The sequence below is a fragment of the Miscanthus floridulus genome, chromosome 12, assembly GCF_019320115.1.
Source record: "Miscanthus floridulus cultivar M001 chromosome 12, ASM1932011v1, whole genome shotgun sequence".
In the NCBI taxonomy this organism is placed as follows: Eukaryota; Viridiplantae; Streptophyta; class Magnoliopsida; order Poales; family Poaceae; genus Miscanthus; species Miscanthus floridulus.
This window is the reverse complement of record NC_089591.1, coordinates 49,421,225-49,443,758: the sequence shown is the minus strand read 5'-3', so window position 1 is coordinate 49,443,758 and position 22,534 is coordinate 49,421,225. Positions and strand designations below refer to the sequence as shown.

Sequence of the window (22,534 nt, the reverse complement as noted above, 5' to 3'; positions counted from 1 at the left end):
GCCTGATAGCGCCGTAGGCTCTGCTGGTATTTGGCCGAGTGTAGTAGCGCGATGTCTCGGGCTTCCTCCAGTTGATCAAGGGCATCCTCTCGGGTGGTGCGGTTACTTTGTTCGTTATAGGCTTGTAGCCTCGGGGAACCATATTCCAAGTTGGTGGGGAGGATGGCCTCGGCCCCATAGACCAGGAAGAAAGGCGTGAACCCCGTGGCTCGGCTTGGAGTGTTCCTTAGGCTCCAGATCACCGACGGGAGTTCGGCGAGCCATTTCTTGCCAAACTTTTTCAACCGGTTGTGAATCCTTGGCTTGAGGCCTTGTAGGATCATGCCGTTGGCACGCTCTACTTGGTCGTTGGTCCTTGGGTGTCCTACGGCCGACCAGGCCACATGGATGTGGTGGTCATCGCAAAACGTCAGGAACTTTTTGCTGGTGAACTGCGTCCCGTTGTCGGTGATGATGGTGTTGGGGACCCCAAACCTGTGGATAATGTCAGTGAAGAACAGCATCGCCTGCTCGGATTTGATTCGATTGATTAGACGAGCCTCGATCCATTTGGAAAACTTGTCGATTGATACCAGCAGATAGGGTGTAGCCCCCGGGGGCCTTTTGCAGAGGCCCGACCATGTCGAGCCCCCATACGGCGAACGGCCACGTGATGGGGATGGTTTGCAGGGCCAGGGCCAGGGAGATGTGTCTGCCGAGCATAGTACTGGCATCCTTCGTAGGAGCGTACTAGCTTGGTAGCATCGGCGACCGCCGTCGGCTAGTAGAACCCTTGGCGGAAAGCATTCCCCATGAGCGTTCGAGGCGCCGCATGGTGCCCGCAGGCGCCTGCGTGTAAGTCCCAAAGCAGGGCTCGGCCTGCCTCGGTAGTGATGCATCGTTGGAGGACACCTGAGGGACTTCGCCTATACAATTCAGTCATTGTAGAGGGCGTAGGTCTTGGCTCGGCGCGCAAGCCGTCGTGCTTCGATTCTGTTGTCAGGAAGCTCCCCCCGATCAAGCCAATCGAGGAACGGGATTCGCCAATCCGTGTCCTGATCAGTCTGCGGAGGCTCGGTGTTGACTTCCATGACCTCGGGCTCGATCGAGGGGGTCTCGGCAGCAGAGGGGGTGTTGAGCTTTGCCGTGGGTCCCACAGGTGGGCCCACCTTTGTCGTCGAGGTGTAGTCAATGGAAGGCTTATGGAGGTCTCTGGCGAAGACGTTTGGGCGGACCGGGGCCCGTGCCGAGGCCATCTTTGCCAGCTCGTCGGTCGGCCTCGTTGTACTTCCGCGTGACGTGATTTAGTTCGAGACCGTCGAACTTGTCTTCTAGGCGTCGTACCAACTTGCAGTAAGCCTCCATTTTGGGGTCAAGGCAATTCGACTCCTTCATCACTTGATCTATGACGAGCCGCGAGTCGCCTCAGGACAGTCGAGGCACCGTGCCCCAAGTTCGATGACGACTTGTAAGCCATTGATGAGGGCCTCGTACTCTGCCACGTTGTTGGAGGCGGCGAAGTGGAGCCGCACCATGTAGCGCATGTGTACTCCGAGGGGCGAGATGAACAGCAGACCTGCGCCTACCTCGGTTTTCATCAGGGATCCGTCAAAGTACAGGGTCCAGCACTCCGTCTGAGTTTGAGCCGGTGGCAATTGGGTGTCTGTCCATTCAGCCACGAAATCGACCAAGACCTGAGACTTGATCGCTTTTTGAGGTGCAAACAGTCAAGGTTTCCCCCATAAGCTCGACGGCCCACTTGGCTATCCTGCCCGAGGCCTCCCGGTTATGAACTATCTTGCCCAGGGGGAAAGATGATACCACAGTTACTGGGTGCGACTCAAAGTAGTGACGCAATTTGCACCGGGCCAGGACCACGGCGTAGATCAGCTTCTGAATGTGGGGGTAGCGTGCTTTGGTCTCGGAGAGCACCTCACTGATGAAATAAACAGGACGTTGGGTGGGCAGAGCATGCCCCTCTTCCTGCCTCTCTACTACTACGGCAGCGCTGACCACTTGGGTTGTTGCGGCAACGTGTAGTAAGAGGGCCTCGTCCCTGGCCGGGGGTACCAGGACGGGAGGATTTGTGAGCAGTGTCTTGAGTCTGTCGAGGGCTTCTTCGGCCTCGGGGGTCCAAGAAAAACGCTCGGATTTTCTCAAGAGTCGGTACAGAGGCAAACCTTTTTCGCTCGAGGCGTGAGATGAAGCGGCTCAGGGCCGCAAGGCATCCCATGACCCTCTGTACTCCCTTGAGGTCTCTGATTGGTCCCATGCTGGTTATGGCCGAGACCTTCTTGGGTTGGCTTCAATGCCGCGTTCCGAGACTATGAATCCCAAGAGCATGCCTCGGGGGACCCCGAACACACACTTCTCGGGATTGAGCTTGATGCCCTTCTCTCTAAGGCATTTGAAGGTTATCCTCAAGTCATCGATGAGACCCTTGGCCTTTCTGGTCTTGACTATGATGTCGTCTACGTAGGCCTCGACGGTCCACCCAATGTTGTCGCCAAAGACCTGGGTCATGCACCGCTGGTACGTGGCACCTATGTTTCTGAGGCCGAAGGGCATCGTCACGTAGCAGTACATGCCGAATGGTGTGATGAAAGAAGTTGCGAGCTGGTCGGACTCTTTCATCTTGATTTGATGGTAACCAGAATACGCATCAAGGAAAGACAGGGTCTCGCACCCTGCAGTGGAATCAACGATTTGATCGATTCGGGGTAATGGGAAGGGGACCTTTGGACAGGCTTTGTTCAAACCGGTGTAGTCTATACACATCCTTCATTTCCCATTTTTCTTCTTGACTAACACGGGGTTAGCCAACCACTCTGGGTGGGACACTTCCTTGATGAACCCGGCCGCCAAGAGTTTCTGTACCTCCTCTCCGATGGCCCTGCGCTTTTCCTCGTCGAAGCGGTGCAGGCGTTGCCTCGCCGGCCTAGATCCGGCCCGGATGTCCAGGGCATGCTCGGCGACCTCCCTCGGTATGCCCGGCATGTCCGAGGGACTCCATGCAAATATGTCGGCGTTTGCACAGGAGAAAGTCGACGAGCACGGCTTCCAATTTGATATCGAGGGTGGCGCTGATCCTCAGCGCTCGGTCATCGGGGCAGGCGAGGTCGACCGGGATGAGTTTGATGGCTTCCGTGGGCTCGAACGCCCCCGCGCGACGTTTGGAGTCAGGCGCCTCGCCACTGAGTTGGTCGAGGTGGGCGATGAGGGTCTCGGCCTCCGCAAGAGCCTCGGCGTACTCGATGCACTCAACGTCGCAGTCGTATGCATGTTCGTACGTGGACTCAATCGTGATGACACCGCTAGGGCCTGGCATCTTGAGCTTGAGGTAGGTATAGTTGGGTACTGCCATGAACTTGGCGTAGCATGGCCGCCCTAGGATGGCATGGTAGGCTCCCCTGAACCCGACTACCTCGAAGGTAAGGACTTCCTTGCGGTAGTTTGAGGGGGTGCCGAAGCAGACGGGAAGGTCAATGCGCCCGATGGGTTGCGTGGGCTTCCCTGGTACGATGCCGTGGAAGGGGGCGACGCCACCTTGGAGCCTCGACCGGTCGATCTCCAAGAGCTCCAGGGTATTGATGTAGAGGATGTTGAGGCTCGCTGCCTCCGTCCATCAACACCTTGGAGAGTCGGGTGTTGCCGATGATCGGGTCGACGACCAGTGGGTACTGCCCGGGATTCGGAACATGGTCAGGGTGGTCATCTTGATCGAAGGTGATCGCCTCTCGAGACCAGTCAAGGTACTGGGGGTGGCCACCTTGATCGAGAAGACTTCTCGGCGTTCCCTCTTGCGCTGCCGCATCGTAAGGCACGCCGAGGGTCCACCGAAGATCATGAAGGCGTTGCGTACCATGGGGAACCCGTCGTCCTTGTCTTCGTCCCGGTCGCCGGCGCCCTTCTGCTTGGCGTCGTCATCAGGGAGCCTGAGCCTGGCGTAGTAACGTCGCAGCATGGAGCAATCCTCGAGGGCGTGCTTGACCGGGCCTTGGTGATAAGGGCATGGTTTCTTGAGCATGTCAGTCGAAAGGCCTAGGGCCTTTAGGGCCTCGAGGGATTCTTGCGTTCTATGGCCCCGACCAGATTAGCCTCCAGGACCTCCTGCTTCCCTAGGCGCCCCTTTTTCTTTCTCTTGGGGAGGTGGGAGGCCGAGGCCTCAGGAGGCCTCGTCCCTCCAGTTTTCCCTTGGTGTCGCTGTCGGGGAAGATGGCTCCGACAGCCTCCTCGCCCGAGGCGAAGTTGGTGGCGATGTCGAGGAGCACAGCAGCGGTGCGTGGCATGTTCCAACCTAACTCCCGAACCAGGTCTCAGGCAGGTGGTGCCGGAGAGGAAAGCCTGGACGATCTCTGAGTCGCCGACGCTGGGCAACTCGGTGCATTGTTTGGAGAAGCGCCGATGAAGTCTCGGAGAGACTCGTCTGGCTTCTGGCGACAGCTTTTAAGGTCCCAGGAATTCCCAGGGCGCACGTATGTGCCTTGGAAGTTCCCGACGAAGATCCTAACCAAGTCACGCCAGTCGTGGATTTGTGAGGGAGGAAGGTGCTCGAGCCAGGCTCGCGCTGAGTCTGACAAGAGCAAGGGGAGGTATGCGGATGATCGCAGCTAGCTCATCATCCGCGCCACCTAGCTGGCAGGCCTAGGCGGTAATCGGCAAGCCAGAGTTCAGGGTTGGTCTCGCCGCTATATTTCGCGAGATTGGCTGGTTGCCGAAACCGGGCTGGGAAAAGGGCAGCGCGGATGGCCCTGCTGAAGACCCGAGGGTCCTGGCGGTTCAGGAGAAGGACTGCGGTCCTCCTCGCTGTCGTAGCGACCGCCTCGGTGTGGGTGGTAGCCCCGAGCGGGCCCCTCGTTGTCGTGGCGTCATCGCCTACTGACCACCTCATGGTCTCCCTGCACCTCGCGTCGATTGTCGAGGCAGTCCTAGAAGCATGGGGACCCTGTGGGCTATCGGCGCTCGAGCGGGCTCGAGGACGAGCCAGGGGCTTCCCTGTCCTGCTGAGGCGGTGCCGCGGGCAGGTTCGAGACGCCCCCGTGCCGTTGGGAGGCAGAACTCTCGGCCTGCTGAACCGTGGCGGTCTCTAGGAGATCCCAGGAGCTCACCGCGGACCCGCCGTCTCTCCGTGGTAGAAGGCTCGGGCATTGCGCTGGACCAGCATTGCCGCAGCCGCGATGTTCTGGCTAGCGCGATTGAAGACTAGGGGTTGCTCACTCCCTTCGTCGTCATGGATGCGGTGGTGCACATCGCGGGCCCTCCGTCGGGCTCCCCCGCCTTCAGCCGCGACCTCAGCTGTTCCTGTTTGAGAGTATCTTGAAGCTGCTGCAGAAGGAGTTGGTCTTGTTCGACCTTGGCCTAGAGCTCACGGAGTTGTTCCAGGTCTGGGCGTTGAGGTCGCGCAAGGGCAGGGGGTCTCATTTCGTGCGGCCGGCAGGGACAATGCATGGAGGTGTGGCAGCGCCTGTACCTGGGCGAAGTGGGGAACGGCTACCTGCCCCCTCGTCCTCCTCACCCGCTCTCGGCATCCCAAGCCCGACGTGAAAACACTCGCGAGTGGGGTCGTAGGTGCCTTCGTCGTCGGAGTCGGAGTAGCCTAAGCAGTAGTCACTCGCAGGCCAAGAACTGGCGCATAGCCCCAGGGTCATGGAGTTCGAAAAAATCCACTCCGGGCCATGCCTCGTCCTCTTCCAAGGAGTCGGCGTGGGTGCTTAGGTCGAGAATGAAGCGCTGGCGGCGTTCCGAGGGATCTTCGTGAGCGGCAGTGTAAGCATAGGCGTAGGAGGTAGCGGCATTTCTCAGCCCAAAGGGGTATGGGGATGGTGCCGTCGCCCGACTCTGCTCCGCCGGGATCGGCTCCTCAGGGAGTGGTGGAGCGGATCTTGATGACTGGGCATCACCGCGTGCCACCGGCGATTTTCCTTCGTCCAAGCTCAGGCTAGACAGGTCCCCAGCCAGGGACCCTGTGCCAACAGCTGGTCGTAGGATATCGGCGGGGAGCAGGCGTGCTGCCCTAGATTCGCGTAGCGTCGGGGTGGTCTTGCTCGCGTCGTGCCTGGCGAGCGCGGCGAGAGCGACCGCCCGGGCGCCGCCTGCGCCTGGGCTGCCGGTGCGTGACTTCATCGTCGGTTGGTGGGGCTCGAGGAGTGAGGAGTACCATGTCGTACTCATGCCCTAGGGACATGAACTCTAGGCTCCCAAACCAAACCACCGTGCCGAGACACAATGGTCGTACGGGATCTGCCATCCGGGACCTGTTGGGATGACGAAACTGACACGCAGAGGCCCCTACCTGGCGCGCCAACTGTCGGTGTTTCGGACCGGGGGGTCCTCAACCAACCAGTGAATTTGAACTGCGTGCCCCTAATCCGGATGGTGATGCAAAGAGACACAAGGTTTATACTGGTTCAGGCAATCGATGCTCTACGTCCAGTCTGAGAGATCGATCTTGTATTCCTTGCACCGAAGTGCTCGTAGTAGGGGGTTACAAGCTAGGGGAGAGAGGGAGCTAGTCCCAGGTCTCGGCAAGGTGTCGTGTGGGTCGTCTGAGACGTTGCTCTCAGGCGGCTGGGATGGTGCGTATGTTACAATGTGTTCCTCCTTTCCTTCCCCGTCAGTCCCCCTTCTAAGTGACCCAAGTCCTCTCCTTTTATAGTTAAAGGGAGGACATGGACAGTACATGTGTTTACTATGCGACGTCGTGCCAACAGGGGCGGCATGTCCGAGCCCTGTGGCCTATTCCTGTGGCGGCGTGGTCGTCGGAGTGGTCCGTCCTTGGAGCACTGGGGCGGCGTGCGAGTCCCATCTGATCCTATGCGTCGTGAGAGCCCTGGTACCGTCTCGAAGTGGGTGCGGCGGTGGACGTGCAAACCGCTGTGGACGGACTGTACGCGAGGCCGAGGCTTGGCCGGTGCCGAGGCTGCACCGCAATGGGGGGTCTCGGCGGGCACGATCCCCAAGATAGCCTGAGACCTTGGTGCACAGTGCCGAGGCACCGAGTGGGCGGCTGATCTGGTGCGTCGGCTTGAAGGCGGTGATGTACCTGGACCAAGTTGTCCATGCGATGTTGTTTTCGAGGCGGAGATCGCGGGACACAGTGCGGTGTGGGCGCTGATCGTGGGCACTGCATCAGAACATAGTGGCCGGTAATCCCCGCCGTGCCCTGTCCCGGCCGGTATGGCGCTGATGCGACCTCAGGTCCCGTCGGCCATTCCGTGGCGTCGAGCACTCGTCCGGCGGAGATTGTGGGAGTGGTTGAAGCATTAATGAGTCACGACAGTGCTGTCGGGAAGGTCGGCCGAGGCGGGGGGGGGGGGGGGCGACGGGCCGTGGACGGGCCGTGGACGAACCGGCCTCGAGCGACACGGAGAATGAGGCCTCGCGCGAGACGGAGATCGGACTCCTTGCGAGGCCTTCCGTGAGAGGCCTCGCGCGACACGGAGAATGCACCCCCTGCCGAGGCCTCCTGTGGAGAGCCTCGCGCGAGGCGGAGATCGCGTCAGGACGCCGAGACCTCCTGCGCGAGGCTCGAGGCGAAGCGGAGGGCCTGGTGGGCTCGGACGTGGCGGGTGAGGGGCCCACGGCTTACCTCCTTGCTTTGTTTCTTGATGGGACGACCTCTTTGATGTTCGCTCGGGGTACCCCGTTCTAAGGTACCCGACATATGTCCTCCGCCTCTCGGCGCCCAGTTGTTGCGAGACGGCGAGTTTTGCATCGCGAAGTCGGAGCTGCTGCATCAGGGGATGTAGCTCGGCAACGATGACGCGTGTCGAACCCTCCTTCTCCGACGGCTGGGTTTTCAGCTCTAGAGGCTTGGCAATCGCCATGGGCGGGGCGTGGGATCATGGCAAGAAGTCGGAGCTACTCTTCGCGAGGCCGTTGGGCTCAGCAACGATGACCTGCTGCAGCCTACTGCTTCGGGCCCGTTGGTCTGACATCTTATGATGGGTTGTCGGTGTTTTGCCATGGGAAGTCGGAGCTGCTAGCTGCTTTGCAACTATGCTCGGCAACGATGACTCATGGTAGAGTGTACTCTGTCGCGTTGCGTGGGTGAGTAACCTTTCGTGGTGTCTGGCGCCACACTTGGCTACCTTTTGTTTGTATATAAACTTCTTTCGTCTTAATTGAAAGGCAGAGCTCCTGCCATTGTTTCAAAAAAAAAAAAAATTCACTCAACCACGGGTGCCCTGCTAGTCAGTATACAACTCTTTTGCAGCATCAGTTCCCTAAACCTATCTGCCGCGTCGGTGAGACCGGCACCCAGAAGGGCGTCCAAAAGCCTGTTGCAGGCAGAGATGTCGAACTCGGGGGCTTTAGAACGCTGCCACTGGTCAACGATCTCCCCAGCATCCTTCAGCTGCCCGCACAACAGGTAGGAGGAGAGCACGCAGATGTAGTTCCGGCTCGTCATGCGCTGCGAAGTCATTACCATGGATTTCCAAATGTCCTTGATCCTCTCTTGGTTGCCAAGGCCGGTGTGCAAGATGACGAGGAAGTCAGGTTATCCACTCCCTCTGGCTGATCTTGGCCTCGGCCTCCACCAGTGAGTTTCCAGAGACCACAAGCTGGCTCGCATCGACGTATACAGAGGCGAGGTTTAGGTACAGTGTCCACCCTTCTTTGGAGTTTGGATCTTTGGACATCTCATCGAGAATTCCTTTGAAGCCCTCAAGATCCATGGACGCAGCAGCTGCGCTGACCCGGAGATTGTAAGTGAAGAGATCTGGAGAAACGTTTTGCCTTTTTAGTTCTTCTGCAATGATCTCCACTTTATCAAGCTCCCCAACAGAAATATACAAGGTCATCATCTCATTATAAACCAGGGCATCCATAGACAGGTTTGCATCCTTCATTCTCTCAAACAGCCTTTCGGCTTTATCTGTCATCTTTGATCGGCCATAAAAATGGAGAAGAGCTGTGTAGGCTTCTAGCGATTTGGCTCCAGGTGGAAGCTTCTCAAAGAAATCTTCAGCAGCACTAGCACCAAAAACTTTGGTAATCAAGTCAATGCGCATTCCATAGTCACTCTCAGATAAATCAGACTCATGATGTGTCTTCATCCAGTCTGCTACCTGTAAAATGTGCAATTAATACTTAATAGTCGATGCTGCAATTTGTTTTTTTTTCTAGATAGAAGGGGAAAGGTATCAACCACCATTGACAAAATGTAACTCTTGCTAGGGAATCAGCATAAACAACCAAATAAAATAAGAGGAAAGGAATATGTGCTATAAGCTTCGCCAATGTAAAAGTCTAGCAGATGGCATCTTTCAGGGTTAGCGATAGTTCTCATACAACACTATCCAATCTCAATGGCACAAGCCCATTTGGCAAAAGAATGTAAAGATAAGATGGCTCATCATGTTGTAAAAATATAGAAACATAATAGCTAGTATCAGCTAGCATTAAAATGGCACAAAAAGGAATACTTGAGACAAATTCAATTAACGAAATGTTAATTACTTATTATACGATCACTGCTGCAACCTTTGCCATCATGCCAGTCTTAAAACTAGATGAGCATCTTCATAGGCACCCTAATCAATAACAGCCAATAAGAAACAAAGCTACAGCACATGGATACAGTTCAGATGCTACATACTTAGAAAGTTAGAATAAGCTGGAGTAAGAGTGTCCAGTGTTAACATTGCGCTCTGTCAAATGTTCAGATTTACCCACAACAAAACCTACTTAGGAAAGCTCGAGCTGTTAATGGAACCAGAAGCATCTGCAGCAGCACTAGAAGCCAGTAAAGAGCCAACCAAACCATCTTAATTATTTAGCTAGATAAACCTACATCCCGTGCATATAAAAAATTCGTTTATACAGATTTTATTCAGAGGGACTCATATCATAGCCGGCTACGCTTTGGAGACAACAGTGATGCAAAATTTTTGCCTATCATGGGTGAAGCATTATTAATAGAATATGGCAATAATTTGGAACTTTTCCGTTTATGCTTTTCTTGTTTTTGGCCTTGCGGTTGGCCTTGGTAGCTATTGCTAATTTTCTACATTAAGTACTCATAATTTTGGGCTCATGCCTTTTTTATTGAAAAAAGTAGGTAAGCCGGAACCTTCCATTATTTTATAAAAAATAACCATTTCCACAAAAAAAAAAAAAAAAAAAAAAACAGATCAGATCAAAGTTCATTGCGCAGCACAGACAAGGCACTCAATCCCGCATCCACGAGGTCTATGGCAGGCAGAAGCGCAGAGCAATAAGATGGGGCAAGGACTGGGACTTTGCAGGTGACCGAACCTCGAGTGCGTGCTTGTAGCGACGGACGCGGCTGAGGTCGCGTGCGATGCGTCGGAGCTCCGCCGCGGGTGCGGCGCGACCCTCACTGGACCACTTATCGAGCGCCGCCGTCGCGCTCCGCTTCGCCAGGCCCAGCCGGAAGATGCGGCTGCGCAGGTCGTCCCCATCGTCCTCGCCCGTGGCCGCGACCTCGCGGTCGTCCACGGCGGTCGCGGGAGCAGCAGTCGTCGCGGCTTCAGATGAGAAGAGTCCGTGCCCCGCGAGGACGAAGCGGAGGTGGAAGCCGGAGCCGGATCGCTTGGTGCGGGCGCCGGCTCGGGTAAGCACCGCCGCCATCTCGCTGCCCTGAGCGGCTGTGCCCCCCGTTCGAGCAAAACCGTGCCAGCTGCAAGATGCACAGTGTTGCTGTCTTGCAGGGCCGAGCCGTTGTATGGGCTGAGCCGTGCTTTACAAACTTGGTCAGTGTGGGCCTCAAAGTTGGGCTGGACTCCAACCACAGTTTCGGCACTTCCAGTCACTTGGCGCAGACCAAAATCACTGAACTCTACACCCTCCGAAAGTTTATCCTTATCACTTCCAAATTCCAATTTTTTTCGCTCTTTCTCCATCACATCAATTTTTGGACGCATGCATGGAGCATTAAATGTAGGTAAAAAAATAACTAATTGCATAGTTTGGTTGTAAATCACGAGACGAATCTTTTGAGCCTAGTTAGTCCATGATCGGACAAAGTTTGTCAAATACAAACAAAACGTGCTACAGTGTCCAGATTGCAAAAATTTGCAATCTAAACAAGGCCCTAAGTAAAATTACGATAATTTTAATTACAATTATAAAAAAATAAAAATAATAGTTTCAACATCAGATTAGAATTATTAGATACGTTAGTAAACATATTTACATGGTTTAATTTTTTTGTATAATATATATTAATACTCTTCTCTATAAATTTGGTCGAACTTCGCATAGTTTGACCTAAAACAAACTTTTTTATATAACAAACTTGGATCCATTTTATGTTAGGATAGAGTGAGTGTGTAAACAAGTGATTCCACGCTGAAAGTGAACCAAAATAAGTTAGTTTACATCTTTGGGGCCCATAATTACTCTAGATAATCAGTCTATAACCATGTTTCGAATATTGTTTAGTAAAACTCCTATTTGAATTGGCCTAGGATCCACTCTAGTGCGGTCAAAATTAAAAATTTGACTTAAGACAACTCTAGAAGTTTATTTATTTAGGTATGAGGTGAGTAGTCAGGGAGTATGTGCTAAGGAGGTGTAAAAATGAGAGAGAGAGAGAGAGAGAGAGAGAGAGAGAGAGAGAGAGAGAGAGAGAGAGAGAGAAGAAAATAAAGTGCAATACATTGGACAACAGGCGACTGCTTAGAATTTTTTGGATCCGTTGCGTATTTTTGCGCCTAGTGCAAGGATAAACAAATAATATTTGCCACCAATCATTCTCTCTCCATCCACTGTCTATGTTAAGTTAGAGAGAATTAATATAATATATACATTTTATTACATGCAGAGTCCACCTTAGTATGCACTAACTGATTTATATATTAGAGCTTGTTTAACTAGTAGAACACCTTGTTGTGAGATGGCTAACCATGTATTATATGGAGTCCAAGATGTCCCACACTCTACGACGTGCTCATGGTCTTTGTACTCTTGTGTATAGTGCATATCAAGTGTCATGTTTGTTTACCAAATAGACTAAGTTGCCAATGATTAGAGTAATTTGGACTTTGAGTGCCACACGCACATCTAACAAGTCTAGAGATTAGATGTGCATTTTAAGAGTACAAGGACATGTTAATAAGTTTAAGGGTCTCTGGTGTATTTTAATCTATAGTTAATCGCTAAACTAGAGAAATATCATAATTAAAATGAAGTAAGAAAGGAAAACATGTTAACTTACCCTTCTAGTTTATGCATACATCATACTACAATTTCTATCCTCTCATAAATCTTCTCTCTCTCTCTCTTTTTTAAAAAAAAAATCCGTTACTGGCTTTCATATGTGAAAAAAGAACCGTCACATACAAACCAGCGGATGCTAGTTTTTTCTACCAAATCCTCTTTATCATTGGTTAGAAAAAAAAGGATTGAGTTTTTCAATCTGGTGGAGATGCTGAGTGCAAAGAAATATTTATGAGTTCTTCGTGTCACAGCCTGAGTCACTCGTCAACCCTGATTCTAGATACTACTCCAACATAATTACGAGTATGATCAACATGAAGATTGGACCTTAGCTGCTAGCTGACGTTTATAAATCTTCTCAACTTTTTTCTTTTTTAACGCCTTACTTTTCAGCCGCATAATTACGAGTAATTCACACACTAATAACAGGAAAAATCTGATGGGCCCTCTTGATTATGAAGCCACTTGACTAGCTGGCGGCGTTTGCCATGGTTTTTGTTAGCAGCGGCATTGTTTTCTTTCCCGTTCTCGCCTTCTCGGTTAAAAGGAAGACACGACGCGCAACGCAACGCTAGGCACACAGATCACGCTCACACATCACTAATTGCAGGTGCAGCAGCCAAACGTTCTCAACACTGAACGCACTCATTCTTGTATGCTTGTGCAAATACATCGGGGCATCCTAACAATGATTTTGATTCATTTCGAAGATCAATGAAACAAGATGGGTGGTTCATGCTATGAGGGAGTTTATAAGTAGGAAAAAGTTCCCAGAGATGAGAAATGGCGAAGAACTGGAACTCTTATTAAACTTTCTGATTGATTAGAACATGCTGTAAATTCGTGGATTTTTCATTACTGCAGCATGTTTAATTTGAGCCCATGATCTCAGTATCAGTTGACGAATGTTCCCATATTTCCCTCTCAATCTTGTCAAGGTAAGTGAGCATAGTTTGGAGACCCTTCTTGTCGGTGTTTCGTACAAGCACCGGCAAATAAATTTATAGTAATGCGTGTTAGGCCCGGATGGTGCGCTAAAGGACACAAGATTTATACTGGTTCGGGCGGAAACATCCCTACGTCCAGTTTGCTGCTGCTTGTGTTATTAGCACCGTGAACGGTCTGTAGTAAGGGGTACAAACTGTCGAGAGAGGGACTGGTCCCAAGTCTCTGATGGAAGGATTGTAAGGTGGTCAAGAGCTTCGTAGCTGTGTGTATGAGTGCGTTCTATTGTTTTGTCCTATTTTTTCGTCCTCCTTGATGGAGGAAGCGCCTCCCCTTTTATAGATGAAGGGGCTGGCTTTACAAGAGTGAGGGCTCCAGGATGCGTACTCTACTTAGTCTCGTGGCTCACGTCTACCTGGCCAGGTCCTCAATTCTGATGAGTGCGAAGGAAGATAAGTGCTTATCATGTTGTCGATGTCTCTGTAGGATGTTAGGTTAGTCACAGAATGCTGCCCGCAGGGTATGGGCTGTAGTACAGTGGTTTTGACTTATGAGCCTTCCTCCAGCCTTGCTCCGCGCGCCTTCTGGTTCCTATGATTCCCTGTTGGGAGAATTCGGGGTCGGGGTCCGGTGTAGCGCCGTGGCCAAGGCCTTCTGACTGGGAGGACCTGAGGGGTCGGGAAGCGGGCGCCGCTCCCTCGGGTCCACAGCGTGGTGACGGAAAATCCGTCGTTCGTGGAGATAGCAAACCCGTTCTTGGAGCGTAGCGGTTGTCGCATATCTTCGTTGGGTTCCGTGTCCCAGAGCTGAAGGCGGCGCCTACAACTCTACAGGGTGAGATGCACGCACCTGTAATACCTTTTGGGCTCTGCGGCGCCCGAAAGGGTCTAAAGCATCAGTCATGTCGTTCCCTGGCAGTCCTTTTCCTGCCAGGGCGCAGGGTATGGTCGTTGGAGCCATGGTTGACCCGAACGTCTTGTCTCGTCCTGTACCCATCATTATGAGGGATAGATATCGATCAGGGCGAGGCTCGTTCTGGGACCGTCGGGTGAGACGGAGACCAATCTCTATCTCTCGGGCGAGACTAACCCTATCCCTCCGGGATCGGGCGAGGCGGAATCCATCCCTTAGCCTTCGGGCGAGACCGAGCCCGCCCTATAGGCGTCGGGCGAGACGAAGATTAGCCTTGAGCCTTTGGGGCGAGGCAGGGTTATCCCACAAAGGCGTCGGGTGAGGCTGACCTCGCCCCTCCGGGATCGGACGAGACGGAATTCATCCCTCAACCCTCGGGCGAGACCGAGCCCGCCCTCAAGGCGTCGGGTGAGACGGAGTTTATCTCTCGGCCCTCGGGCGAGACCGAGCCCGCCCTCAAGGCGTCGGGCGAGACGGAGTTTATCCCTCGGCCCTCGGGCGAGACCGAGCCCGTCCCAAAGGTGTCGGGCGAGGCGGAACCGAACTCCTGTCACTCGAACAAGGGATGACATGGCGCCCTTATGCGTCCAGAAGTTTTTCACGTTCGGTGGTTATCGGTTCCACCTTCTGGGGTACCCTGGTATTAGGTCCCCGACACTTCTCATCTGCGAGTACAAGCATAGCGAGATTTATCAACAGCAAAATAATAAGAAAAAATCATTTAGGCTTATCAAAAGTCTAATCATTCACGGACGTCTTAATGCTGTGACTGTTTATGCTGAATTTGTGGGATTGAGAGTTTGAGACAGAACCAAAATCTTTAGAAGGTACTAGGAGAGAGTAATCTGATCTCACCAAGTTTAGGAACAGTGTGGCCGCAGGGATGACGTATAACAAGTGGATCCGCAAATGCTTGTACAAGCTCTTCGCTGTGAACCTTCACAAAGTCCTCTCGTCACCTGCACAGAATTAATTACTTGTCGTGTTAGAAAGAGAGGATGCTTGGAACATATGAATTTTACATTAAATTGTTTGACAGTCCTGCAGAAACTAGTCAAAAAGTTCAGTCCGGCGTTCACGATCAGTTTCCGTTTCCACTATATATCTCAATTTAACAACGCTAGAGACCATAAAAATGTACGAAGACACCCAAGAATAAGCAGATTTGTGATCTTCTACATACAAAGTGCATGAAACAGAATGCAAACGTACCAACGAAGTGAAGGGATGGGCAGGTGATCTTGCTGTCAAACGCCCTCGCGACCGCCACCGGCGCCCTGATCTTCGCCCCGGCTATAACTATCACGCACTTCACCTTAGCAACCCCAGTGAAGGCCAACCCCTGCCGGAAAACGGAGAAACAGTGTGTGCACATGAAAATGAAGTCGTGACAGGCAACAGCCACCACGCACTCGCTTTACCTGCTGCTGGAGCCCAGCAAGCGCTGCAGACAGGCCGGCGCCCTGGGAGAAGCCCAGCAGCCCATCGAACGGCCCATCTCTGGCCATCAGCTCCTCGAGGTAGGAGAAGCACCCGTCCAGGTTCCTGCAGCTGAGGAAATCCTCGCCGACGAACTGGCACCACTCGTAGTAGGGCGGGTCGAAGTCGAGGACGCCGGCCACGGGGGACGCGCCCTCAGCCGGGAACGGCGCGTCCGCGAAGACGAGGTCCAGGCGCGCGGTCACCTCGGGCGCCCACCTGCCCACCACCTGCCGCTGCATGGTCTCCCCGCTGGTGCGGAACCCGTGCAGGCACAGGAACCGCGGCCACCGCGACGCCTCCCGCTCCCCGCCGTCCTGAAGCCGCGGCGTTCCTCGTGGTGGCCGCCAGCTCGGCCCGAATGTAGGCGCGTCGGCGGACTCGGAGGCCCTGACGCCGTGCTGCACGCGGCGGTGGCTGTCGCGCAAGGGACAGGACGACGCGTCGACGCGGCGAAGGCGGGTAGGTGCCGGGGCAGCGTTGACCGTGGATCAAGGACGGATGGAGCCTTGGATGAGACGAGCCGCCGCAGCTGGCATCTCCTTGGAGGAGGGATTGAAGCTGCCACTTCCATTGGAAGAGGGAAGCTCTCGGTCTCAGTGTTCTACGTGATTGATGAGCAGGGGATTAATCAGCCATAATTGTGGTGGATCTTAAGCTGGCAGGCACGGCGACGATGCTAGTCCATTCATTGCAGTGGAGGACGGTTCCATCCAACACCAAACCAGAGTAAATGATTCCAGGATGTGGACCGTCCAAACCCAAAAACTCCATGATAGTTTCTATATTCATCGAGTCATATAAGGGCAGTCCCAATGGTGCATTAACGATGGTTTCTATCCTCATTAAATGACTTGCCACGTAGATAAAATACTGACATGGCAACATAATTAATGAAGAAAGAGAGCAAAAATCATAGAAATGGTTTCTTCATGAAGAAACCAGGTCTACTCTTGACCCAATGCACTAAGAAACCACGAAATCGCCATTAGGGAGAAACCACCCGTTTCTAGGGAGCTCGTGTCGCACTCCCATTGGAGGAAAAGATAGAGTTGGGAGAGAGAAAGAGAAAATAGTTATTACTTATAGAAACCATGGGTTGGAAAGCAGTACTTTTTTGGTGCGGTATCCTATGTTATAGAAAGCTACTAGTTTCTTTCATTGAGACTACCCTAAACACTACACAAAAAATAATATTATGAACAGACATTTGTCCAATTATATGTCTTCTCTTTTCTATCGTCCATCTATCACATGTCTTTCTATTTTAGCTCTTGTGTAGACATAATTTCTTATATAAGAAATTATTTTCTCTCTTTTCTCTAATTCCTCGTCTCCACCGGTTGATTTTTTCCTATTCACAACAAAGATGTAGCTCGTACGAATGACCTTACGACACTCCAAAAATTGGGTGCGCACAGGTGCCTGCCCGTATAGGAGCAAAGGCGCAAGAGTAACAAATGTTTCACCATAAAACTTGACGCTATCACAAAGTCCTCAATATCAAATTTGGCACACCAGTGGTCACTCAAAACTCAGTTAACTCAAACCATACTCGCTAATCCAAAGTATACATCACCTTTCACACAAATCCCGTAAAGAGAGGATTGGAAGAGCTCGCAAGGCTATTATGAAGTTATGTTAATGCTAGAAGCATCGGTAAACCTCCAAAGACGGCAAGATGAGTATATATAGCCACCCACATAAAATAGCCGTTAGAGGCTCAATCAAACAAAACTGCCCTGGACAGTTTCTATTAGAATTAGCTATTACTATTCTAACAGGGCCAAAACTAGTTGTGCGGGTTTTCCCAACCTGTGCCCTATGCCCACTAAAAACTAGATTCTAGAGTTAAACACTTGGGATTTCTCTTATGAGTTTTTATCACTTTTTTGCCACATCTAGCACTTAATGTTGCATCCACGACATACCTAAACACAATAGATCAAAGATACACAATTTGGATCCCACTTGAGCCTTATTTCTTAAATTGTGCAGATACTCTAATCTTCATCACTTGAAATTGAAAATCATCAACACTACCACTGCTATGAGCATAACATCATTGAGTTAGTGACTTAGGACCTTTTTCGACAATATGATCAAGACCACACTTATGATCCATAAGCCACTCTTCATATCATTCAATAACGATTTGATCATCCATATATTGTGACCCATCATATCTTGATTTGTTTGTTGAAAATACATGTACTTTCTTTTCCACCTTAGCAATAGTGCCTCAGCTGTCAAGCCCTTGCTTGTCCTTCACCTTCACTTAGTACCTCAAAATTGTTTCCTTGTTATCTTCACCCTATCAATCTATTTTCATGTCACACTAAGTCTTAGACATATAGTGAATTCCATATCCTCAATATCATAACTTTCGCTTGAATGCCATTCTTGATGTGATTTGGAAACCCCTTCACATGAGACAAATCCATATGTCAATCTTCATTTAATAAGTATATTTGCCATTTGATCAATTTCAGTAATACCAATTATATCAAACCACAATATAGATAAGCTTCACATGAGAGACAAATAAATATTCATCAAACTCCATCTCCTTTGTCATTTCCATTGTATGCTTGTTGATTCTTCATTTCAGAAAATTAATCCTTAGACTCAATTCAAATTTCCATATCATTTGTCTTATTTGAGTTAATAAACAACCTGGACCAAACACCCGCACACGTTCATATCAATTTTGTTAGTCCCTTAATCGTGTTTTCATTCAATCCACCAAAATCTATTTGGGACTATATGCACTTTTAATTTGTCATGGTGAAGAAGAAAAACATGTTCCACCAGAAGAGATAATGATCGCAACAACATGACTTATAGTACTCTCTCCATCTTGAAATATAAAGGGATTGAGGTTTGTTCTAACTCATAACTCAAACTATTGCAACTCTATCCAAACTTATTGAAAATAAAAATAACATTTGCCATACCAAATTAACATCATTATATATATTATGAAATGTAGGTTTCATAATCTACCTTTTTTGTCACTAGTACAAAAAAACATTTTTACAGACAACACCTTTTGCATGTGTACTGGCGTTTTTGTGAACCACCATGTGAAAAGCCGGTGCATTTTTCACTAGCGTCACCTGAAAAGTGCCTGTGTAAATGATTTACATTGGTGGCATGATTACAAAAACCACTAGTCTAAATAATTTCCTAGAATTTATAAGTTAGGACAAAATAGTAGAAAAAACCCCAGGAAAAGCCTGCTAGCCAGTCCCTTATCATTGCGCCTAAGAGTCACTAGTGCCTAGGTGGCCCATACATTCCTTTTGTATTAACTTTAGCGAATATTGTAATGCACATTTGAGACCTCAAATTAATTCAAATGAAAAAAGTTTGAACTAAAAAGTTTAGATTCCTTCGAGTAGTACAACTTTGATTTTTGTCATTTCTCCATCTAAGGTCATCTGATAAATTCATAAAAACATTAATTTTTACACCATTAATCTTAAACATAATTTTCGGACCCTAAATAATTTCAAATAAAAATGTAGTTAACTAAGATGCAGATTATTTGTACTGGCAGCCGGTTAAGAAAACTGCCATTGTAAACACATCTATATTGGAGGATGTTCTTAAGGTTCCCGCCAGTACAAATTCTTTATTTACACTGGCGGTAGGCTTACAACAACCGCTAGTGTAAATAGGGGATTTCTACTTGAGTTAGCCATGGGCCCATAGTTCTATTTTAGTTGACGTCTATTATTTATGAACCACTAGTGAAAAAAATCTCTACCATCGACAAAAAACCGTTTATGTACTAGTGGATGTTGCAGATATTAATAATATGCTTTACAAACTTAGTCAAAATTAAGATAGTTTGACTTAGGATATATGTCAATTCTTTATACTTCCTGTTCCTGATGGAAGGAGTATACGTTACCTCCTTTTAGTTGGGGTCTGTCCTTCAAAAAGGAAAAATGAATAAAGAGAAGAAAAGGTTATTATTTTTGTTCAGAAAAGAGGGAAGATGGAGCTTATTATTAAACTTAGGAGTGTAAAGGCAAGTTCGCAAGCTGAGCATTACTATTAGGGACTTCATTTTAGAGGAATTGAAATCTGCTTTATCGATTAGTCTATTTTGCTTGGAATTTGACATTCCACGGCTTTCCCAAGCTCACAAATACGCCTATCTCAAATTCACATGGTGGGAGATGGAAATGAATTCTATAGATCACCATGTTATATTTCTATTCTCCAACTTATAACATACTCTTCAACTCGTTTCCCTTCAATAGAAATGCAATACATAAAGTATGTCCCTTGTATGACTAACAATAATATACAAATATATTCTATATATAACCATATTAGCTTAATTAATCTATGACTAAATTGTAATTATTAGAATGATTCAATTCCAAGGATCCAAACGAGCCTATGTAATAAGCTTGGATTGTAGCACTAGCACACCATCATTAGAGGGATGCACTACTTTAGTGGTGTGGTGCAAAAGAAGCACTAGTAGAGAACAGACTTTCGATTCAGCACATTATTCTCGGCTAGCCGATCCAGGTTTCCTGGGCTTCGTAGGACCTTTAGTCCCGGTTGGTAACACCAACCCAGACTAAAGGGTCTACATTAGTCCTGGTTGGTATTACTAACCCGGACTAAAGAGCCTTGACCTTTAGTCCCGGTTAGTGTTACCAACCTAACTAAATGACCCTTTAATCTCGGTTGGTGTTACCAACCTAGACTAAAGGTCCTTCGATGGGCTAGTTCAAAAGAAAAGCATCCCACCCAAGGTCACATGTGCTGTGTAGGTGGGGTGGAAAGGTACACGCGAGGCTATGCATAAGGTTTTAGGTTTGAATCCCACGAGCCGCAGGGGTGGAAGACATTATTGTTTTTTTAGCTTGGGAGGACCTTTAGGCAACCGGGACTAAAGGACAATGCTTTTAGTCCCGGATCCCTAGTCCCGGTTGGGAAAACCTCCTTTAGTCCCGGGATTAAAGCCAGTTCTCAACCAGGACTGTTGCCCACTTCTCTACTAGTGAAGGGTGGCCCAAAATTCATTTCCTACTTGGGGCCCTGAAAACACCAATGTAGACACATCAATACTAGAGGATTTTCTTAAGGCTACTGCTAGTACAAATCCTCTATTTACACTAGCGGTAGGCTTCTGCGACAACCGCCAGTGTAAATAGAGGATTTCTACTCGCGTCAATCTTAAGAAAATTGCTAGTAGAGATGTATCTCCGGTGATGATTCATAGCCATGGCCAATGGGCCCATAGTTCTATTTATATTGGTGCCTATTATTTATGAACCGCCAGTGGAAAAAATCCCTAACATTGACTAAAACCGTTTATGTACTAGTGGATGTGCTAGATATTAATAATATTATTTATAAACTTAGTCAAAATTAAGATACTTTGACTTAGGATAAATGTCAATCCTTATTTATACTTTCTGATGGAATGATTAACATATACAACATACACATCATCTCCTTTTAGTTGGGGCCTCTCCTTTGAAAAGAAAAAATGCACAGAGAGAAGAAAAGGTTGTTATTTTTTGTTCAGGAAAAAAAGAGAGGAGCTTATTATTAAACATAGGAGGGTAAAGGCAAGTGCCCAAGCTGAGCATCATTTTGAGCTTGCATTGTAGCACTAGCACACCATCATTACAGGGATGCACTACTTTAGTGGTGTGGTTCAAAAGAAGGGTGGCACAAATTTCATTTCCTATTTGGGGCCCTGAAAAGAAAATGATCTCTATATAGGAAGTAGGAGGAATTTGTCATATGCATATGTGACTTGGCCCTTATTGGGTCTTTCCTATTGAACTTGGGACACTCCAATCCAATAAAGGGGAATTGCAACGCCCACTTATATGCATGCATGGTGCATCGATAGTTGTACCATATTGTCAACATGGTAGGTTCTAAAACTTTTTTTGTTTTTCCAACGTGGTGGAAATAAATAAGCAAAAAAAGCTGGAAACTGAAGTTTGTGCGCGGTTGAAAAAGAAGTTTCCGTTCATGTGGGTGACTTGGGTGCTGCCATGTTGGTGAGTGCTGACTTCTTGTTGGGAGCAGCTAGCGACCCAGCAGCAACAAAAGTCGCTGTATATAGGAGCACGCATACGATCGACGGCGACTTGACATAGATGTTTTCTCATATATATTATGAGCGTGTTTGGCACAGCTCTTAGAGGCTCCGGCTCATGCCACTGTAGGTGTACTGTAGCGAGGAGCCGGAGAAGCTTCAAATCGTGGCTCCACTGGCTTCTCCTCTTCTCAGTTTATTTTTACCTCGAAATCCGAAACACTCCATGCTACAGTGTCACTGCAGTGATTTTGAGGAGGAGCCGGAGCCCCTGGAAGCCATGCCAAACACGGCCTATATCATGGATCGTCTTCGGTCGCGGACCACACACATTCAGTCCCAACCGTGCAGCTAGCTAGCTTTGACGTCAAGGCGACGTGTGCCATTGCTTATAGATCGATGTGAACAGAACAGCGTATATATATGTAAGCTTTTCCATGATCGTTCGTAATCGGACGACGCGCGCTGAGATGTACAGTAGCAATCAAGCTAGCCACTAGTGAGCAGTGTAACCATGAAGAAGCTTTTGTCTGTAGTTTCTCCTTCCCTTGTAAGTAGGTGCAAAAAAGATATGCATGTATGTACATATGGTGCACGCGTAACATCTTGTATATCTATCTGCGTGCTGTTAGCTTTACGTTTTTCCACACTTGCTTGACGCCTTCGGAGGCCTCCAAATTAAACGTGTCTTTACATATTGTCGTTGTCGATCGATCAGCTCGTTTCCCATCTCCGTCCGTGTCCATCCATCGGCGTCGTCGTCGTCGTCGTCGGTCCAAAAGTAATGGGGCACCTCCGTTGTGGGTCGGTTGGCCAAACCCTCCTCGCTTGCTCCATTTCCACTCGCCTTTTCCATCTCGACGGGGCCTACTTACCTTCACGCCTCCACTTCCATGGAGCCTATAAAACGAGACCACACCCCCGGCAGCCATTGCCAACCACCAGTCC

The 22,534-nt window shown here is 49.5% G+C and overlaps 2 protein-coding genes across 2 annotated transcripts; both read right to left on the bottom strand.

The window, feature by feature from the left end:
- Positions 1-8,061: 8,061 nt before the first annotated feature.
- Positions 8,062-10,801, bottom strand: LOC136497333 (pentatricopeptide repeat-containing protein At5g09450, mitochondrial-like). Its single transcript, XM_066493123.1, is given in 3 exon segments — positions 8,062-8,477; positions 8,479-9,050; positions 10,240-10,801. Coding segments are annotated over 3 exon segments (1,239 nt in total). The 5' UTR covers positions 10,576-10,801; the 3' UTR covers positions 8,062-8,146.
- Positions 10,802-12,951: 2,150 nt separating this feature from the next.
- LOC136497246 (uncharacterized) lies at positions 12,952-16,111 on the bottom strand. Its single transcript, XM_066493037.1, has 4 exons — positions 15,444-16,111; positions 15,235-15,364; positions 14,878-14,981; positions 12,952-14,687 (listed from the first exon to the last, which is right to left on the bottom strand). The coding sequence occupies exons 1-3, from the start codon at positions 15,741-15,743 to the stop codon at positions 14,962-14,964; spliced, it is 450 nt and encodes a 149-aa protein (XP_066349134.1). The 5' UTR covers positions 15,744-16,111; the 3' UTR covers positions 12,952-14,687; positions 14,878-14,961.
- Between the last annotated feature and the right edge of the window lie 6,423 nt (positions 16,112-22,534).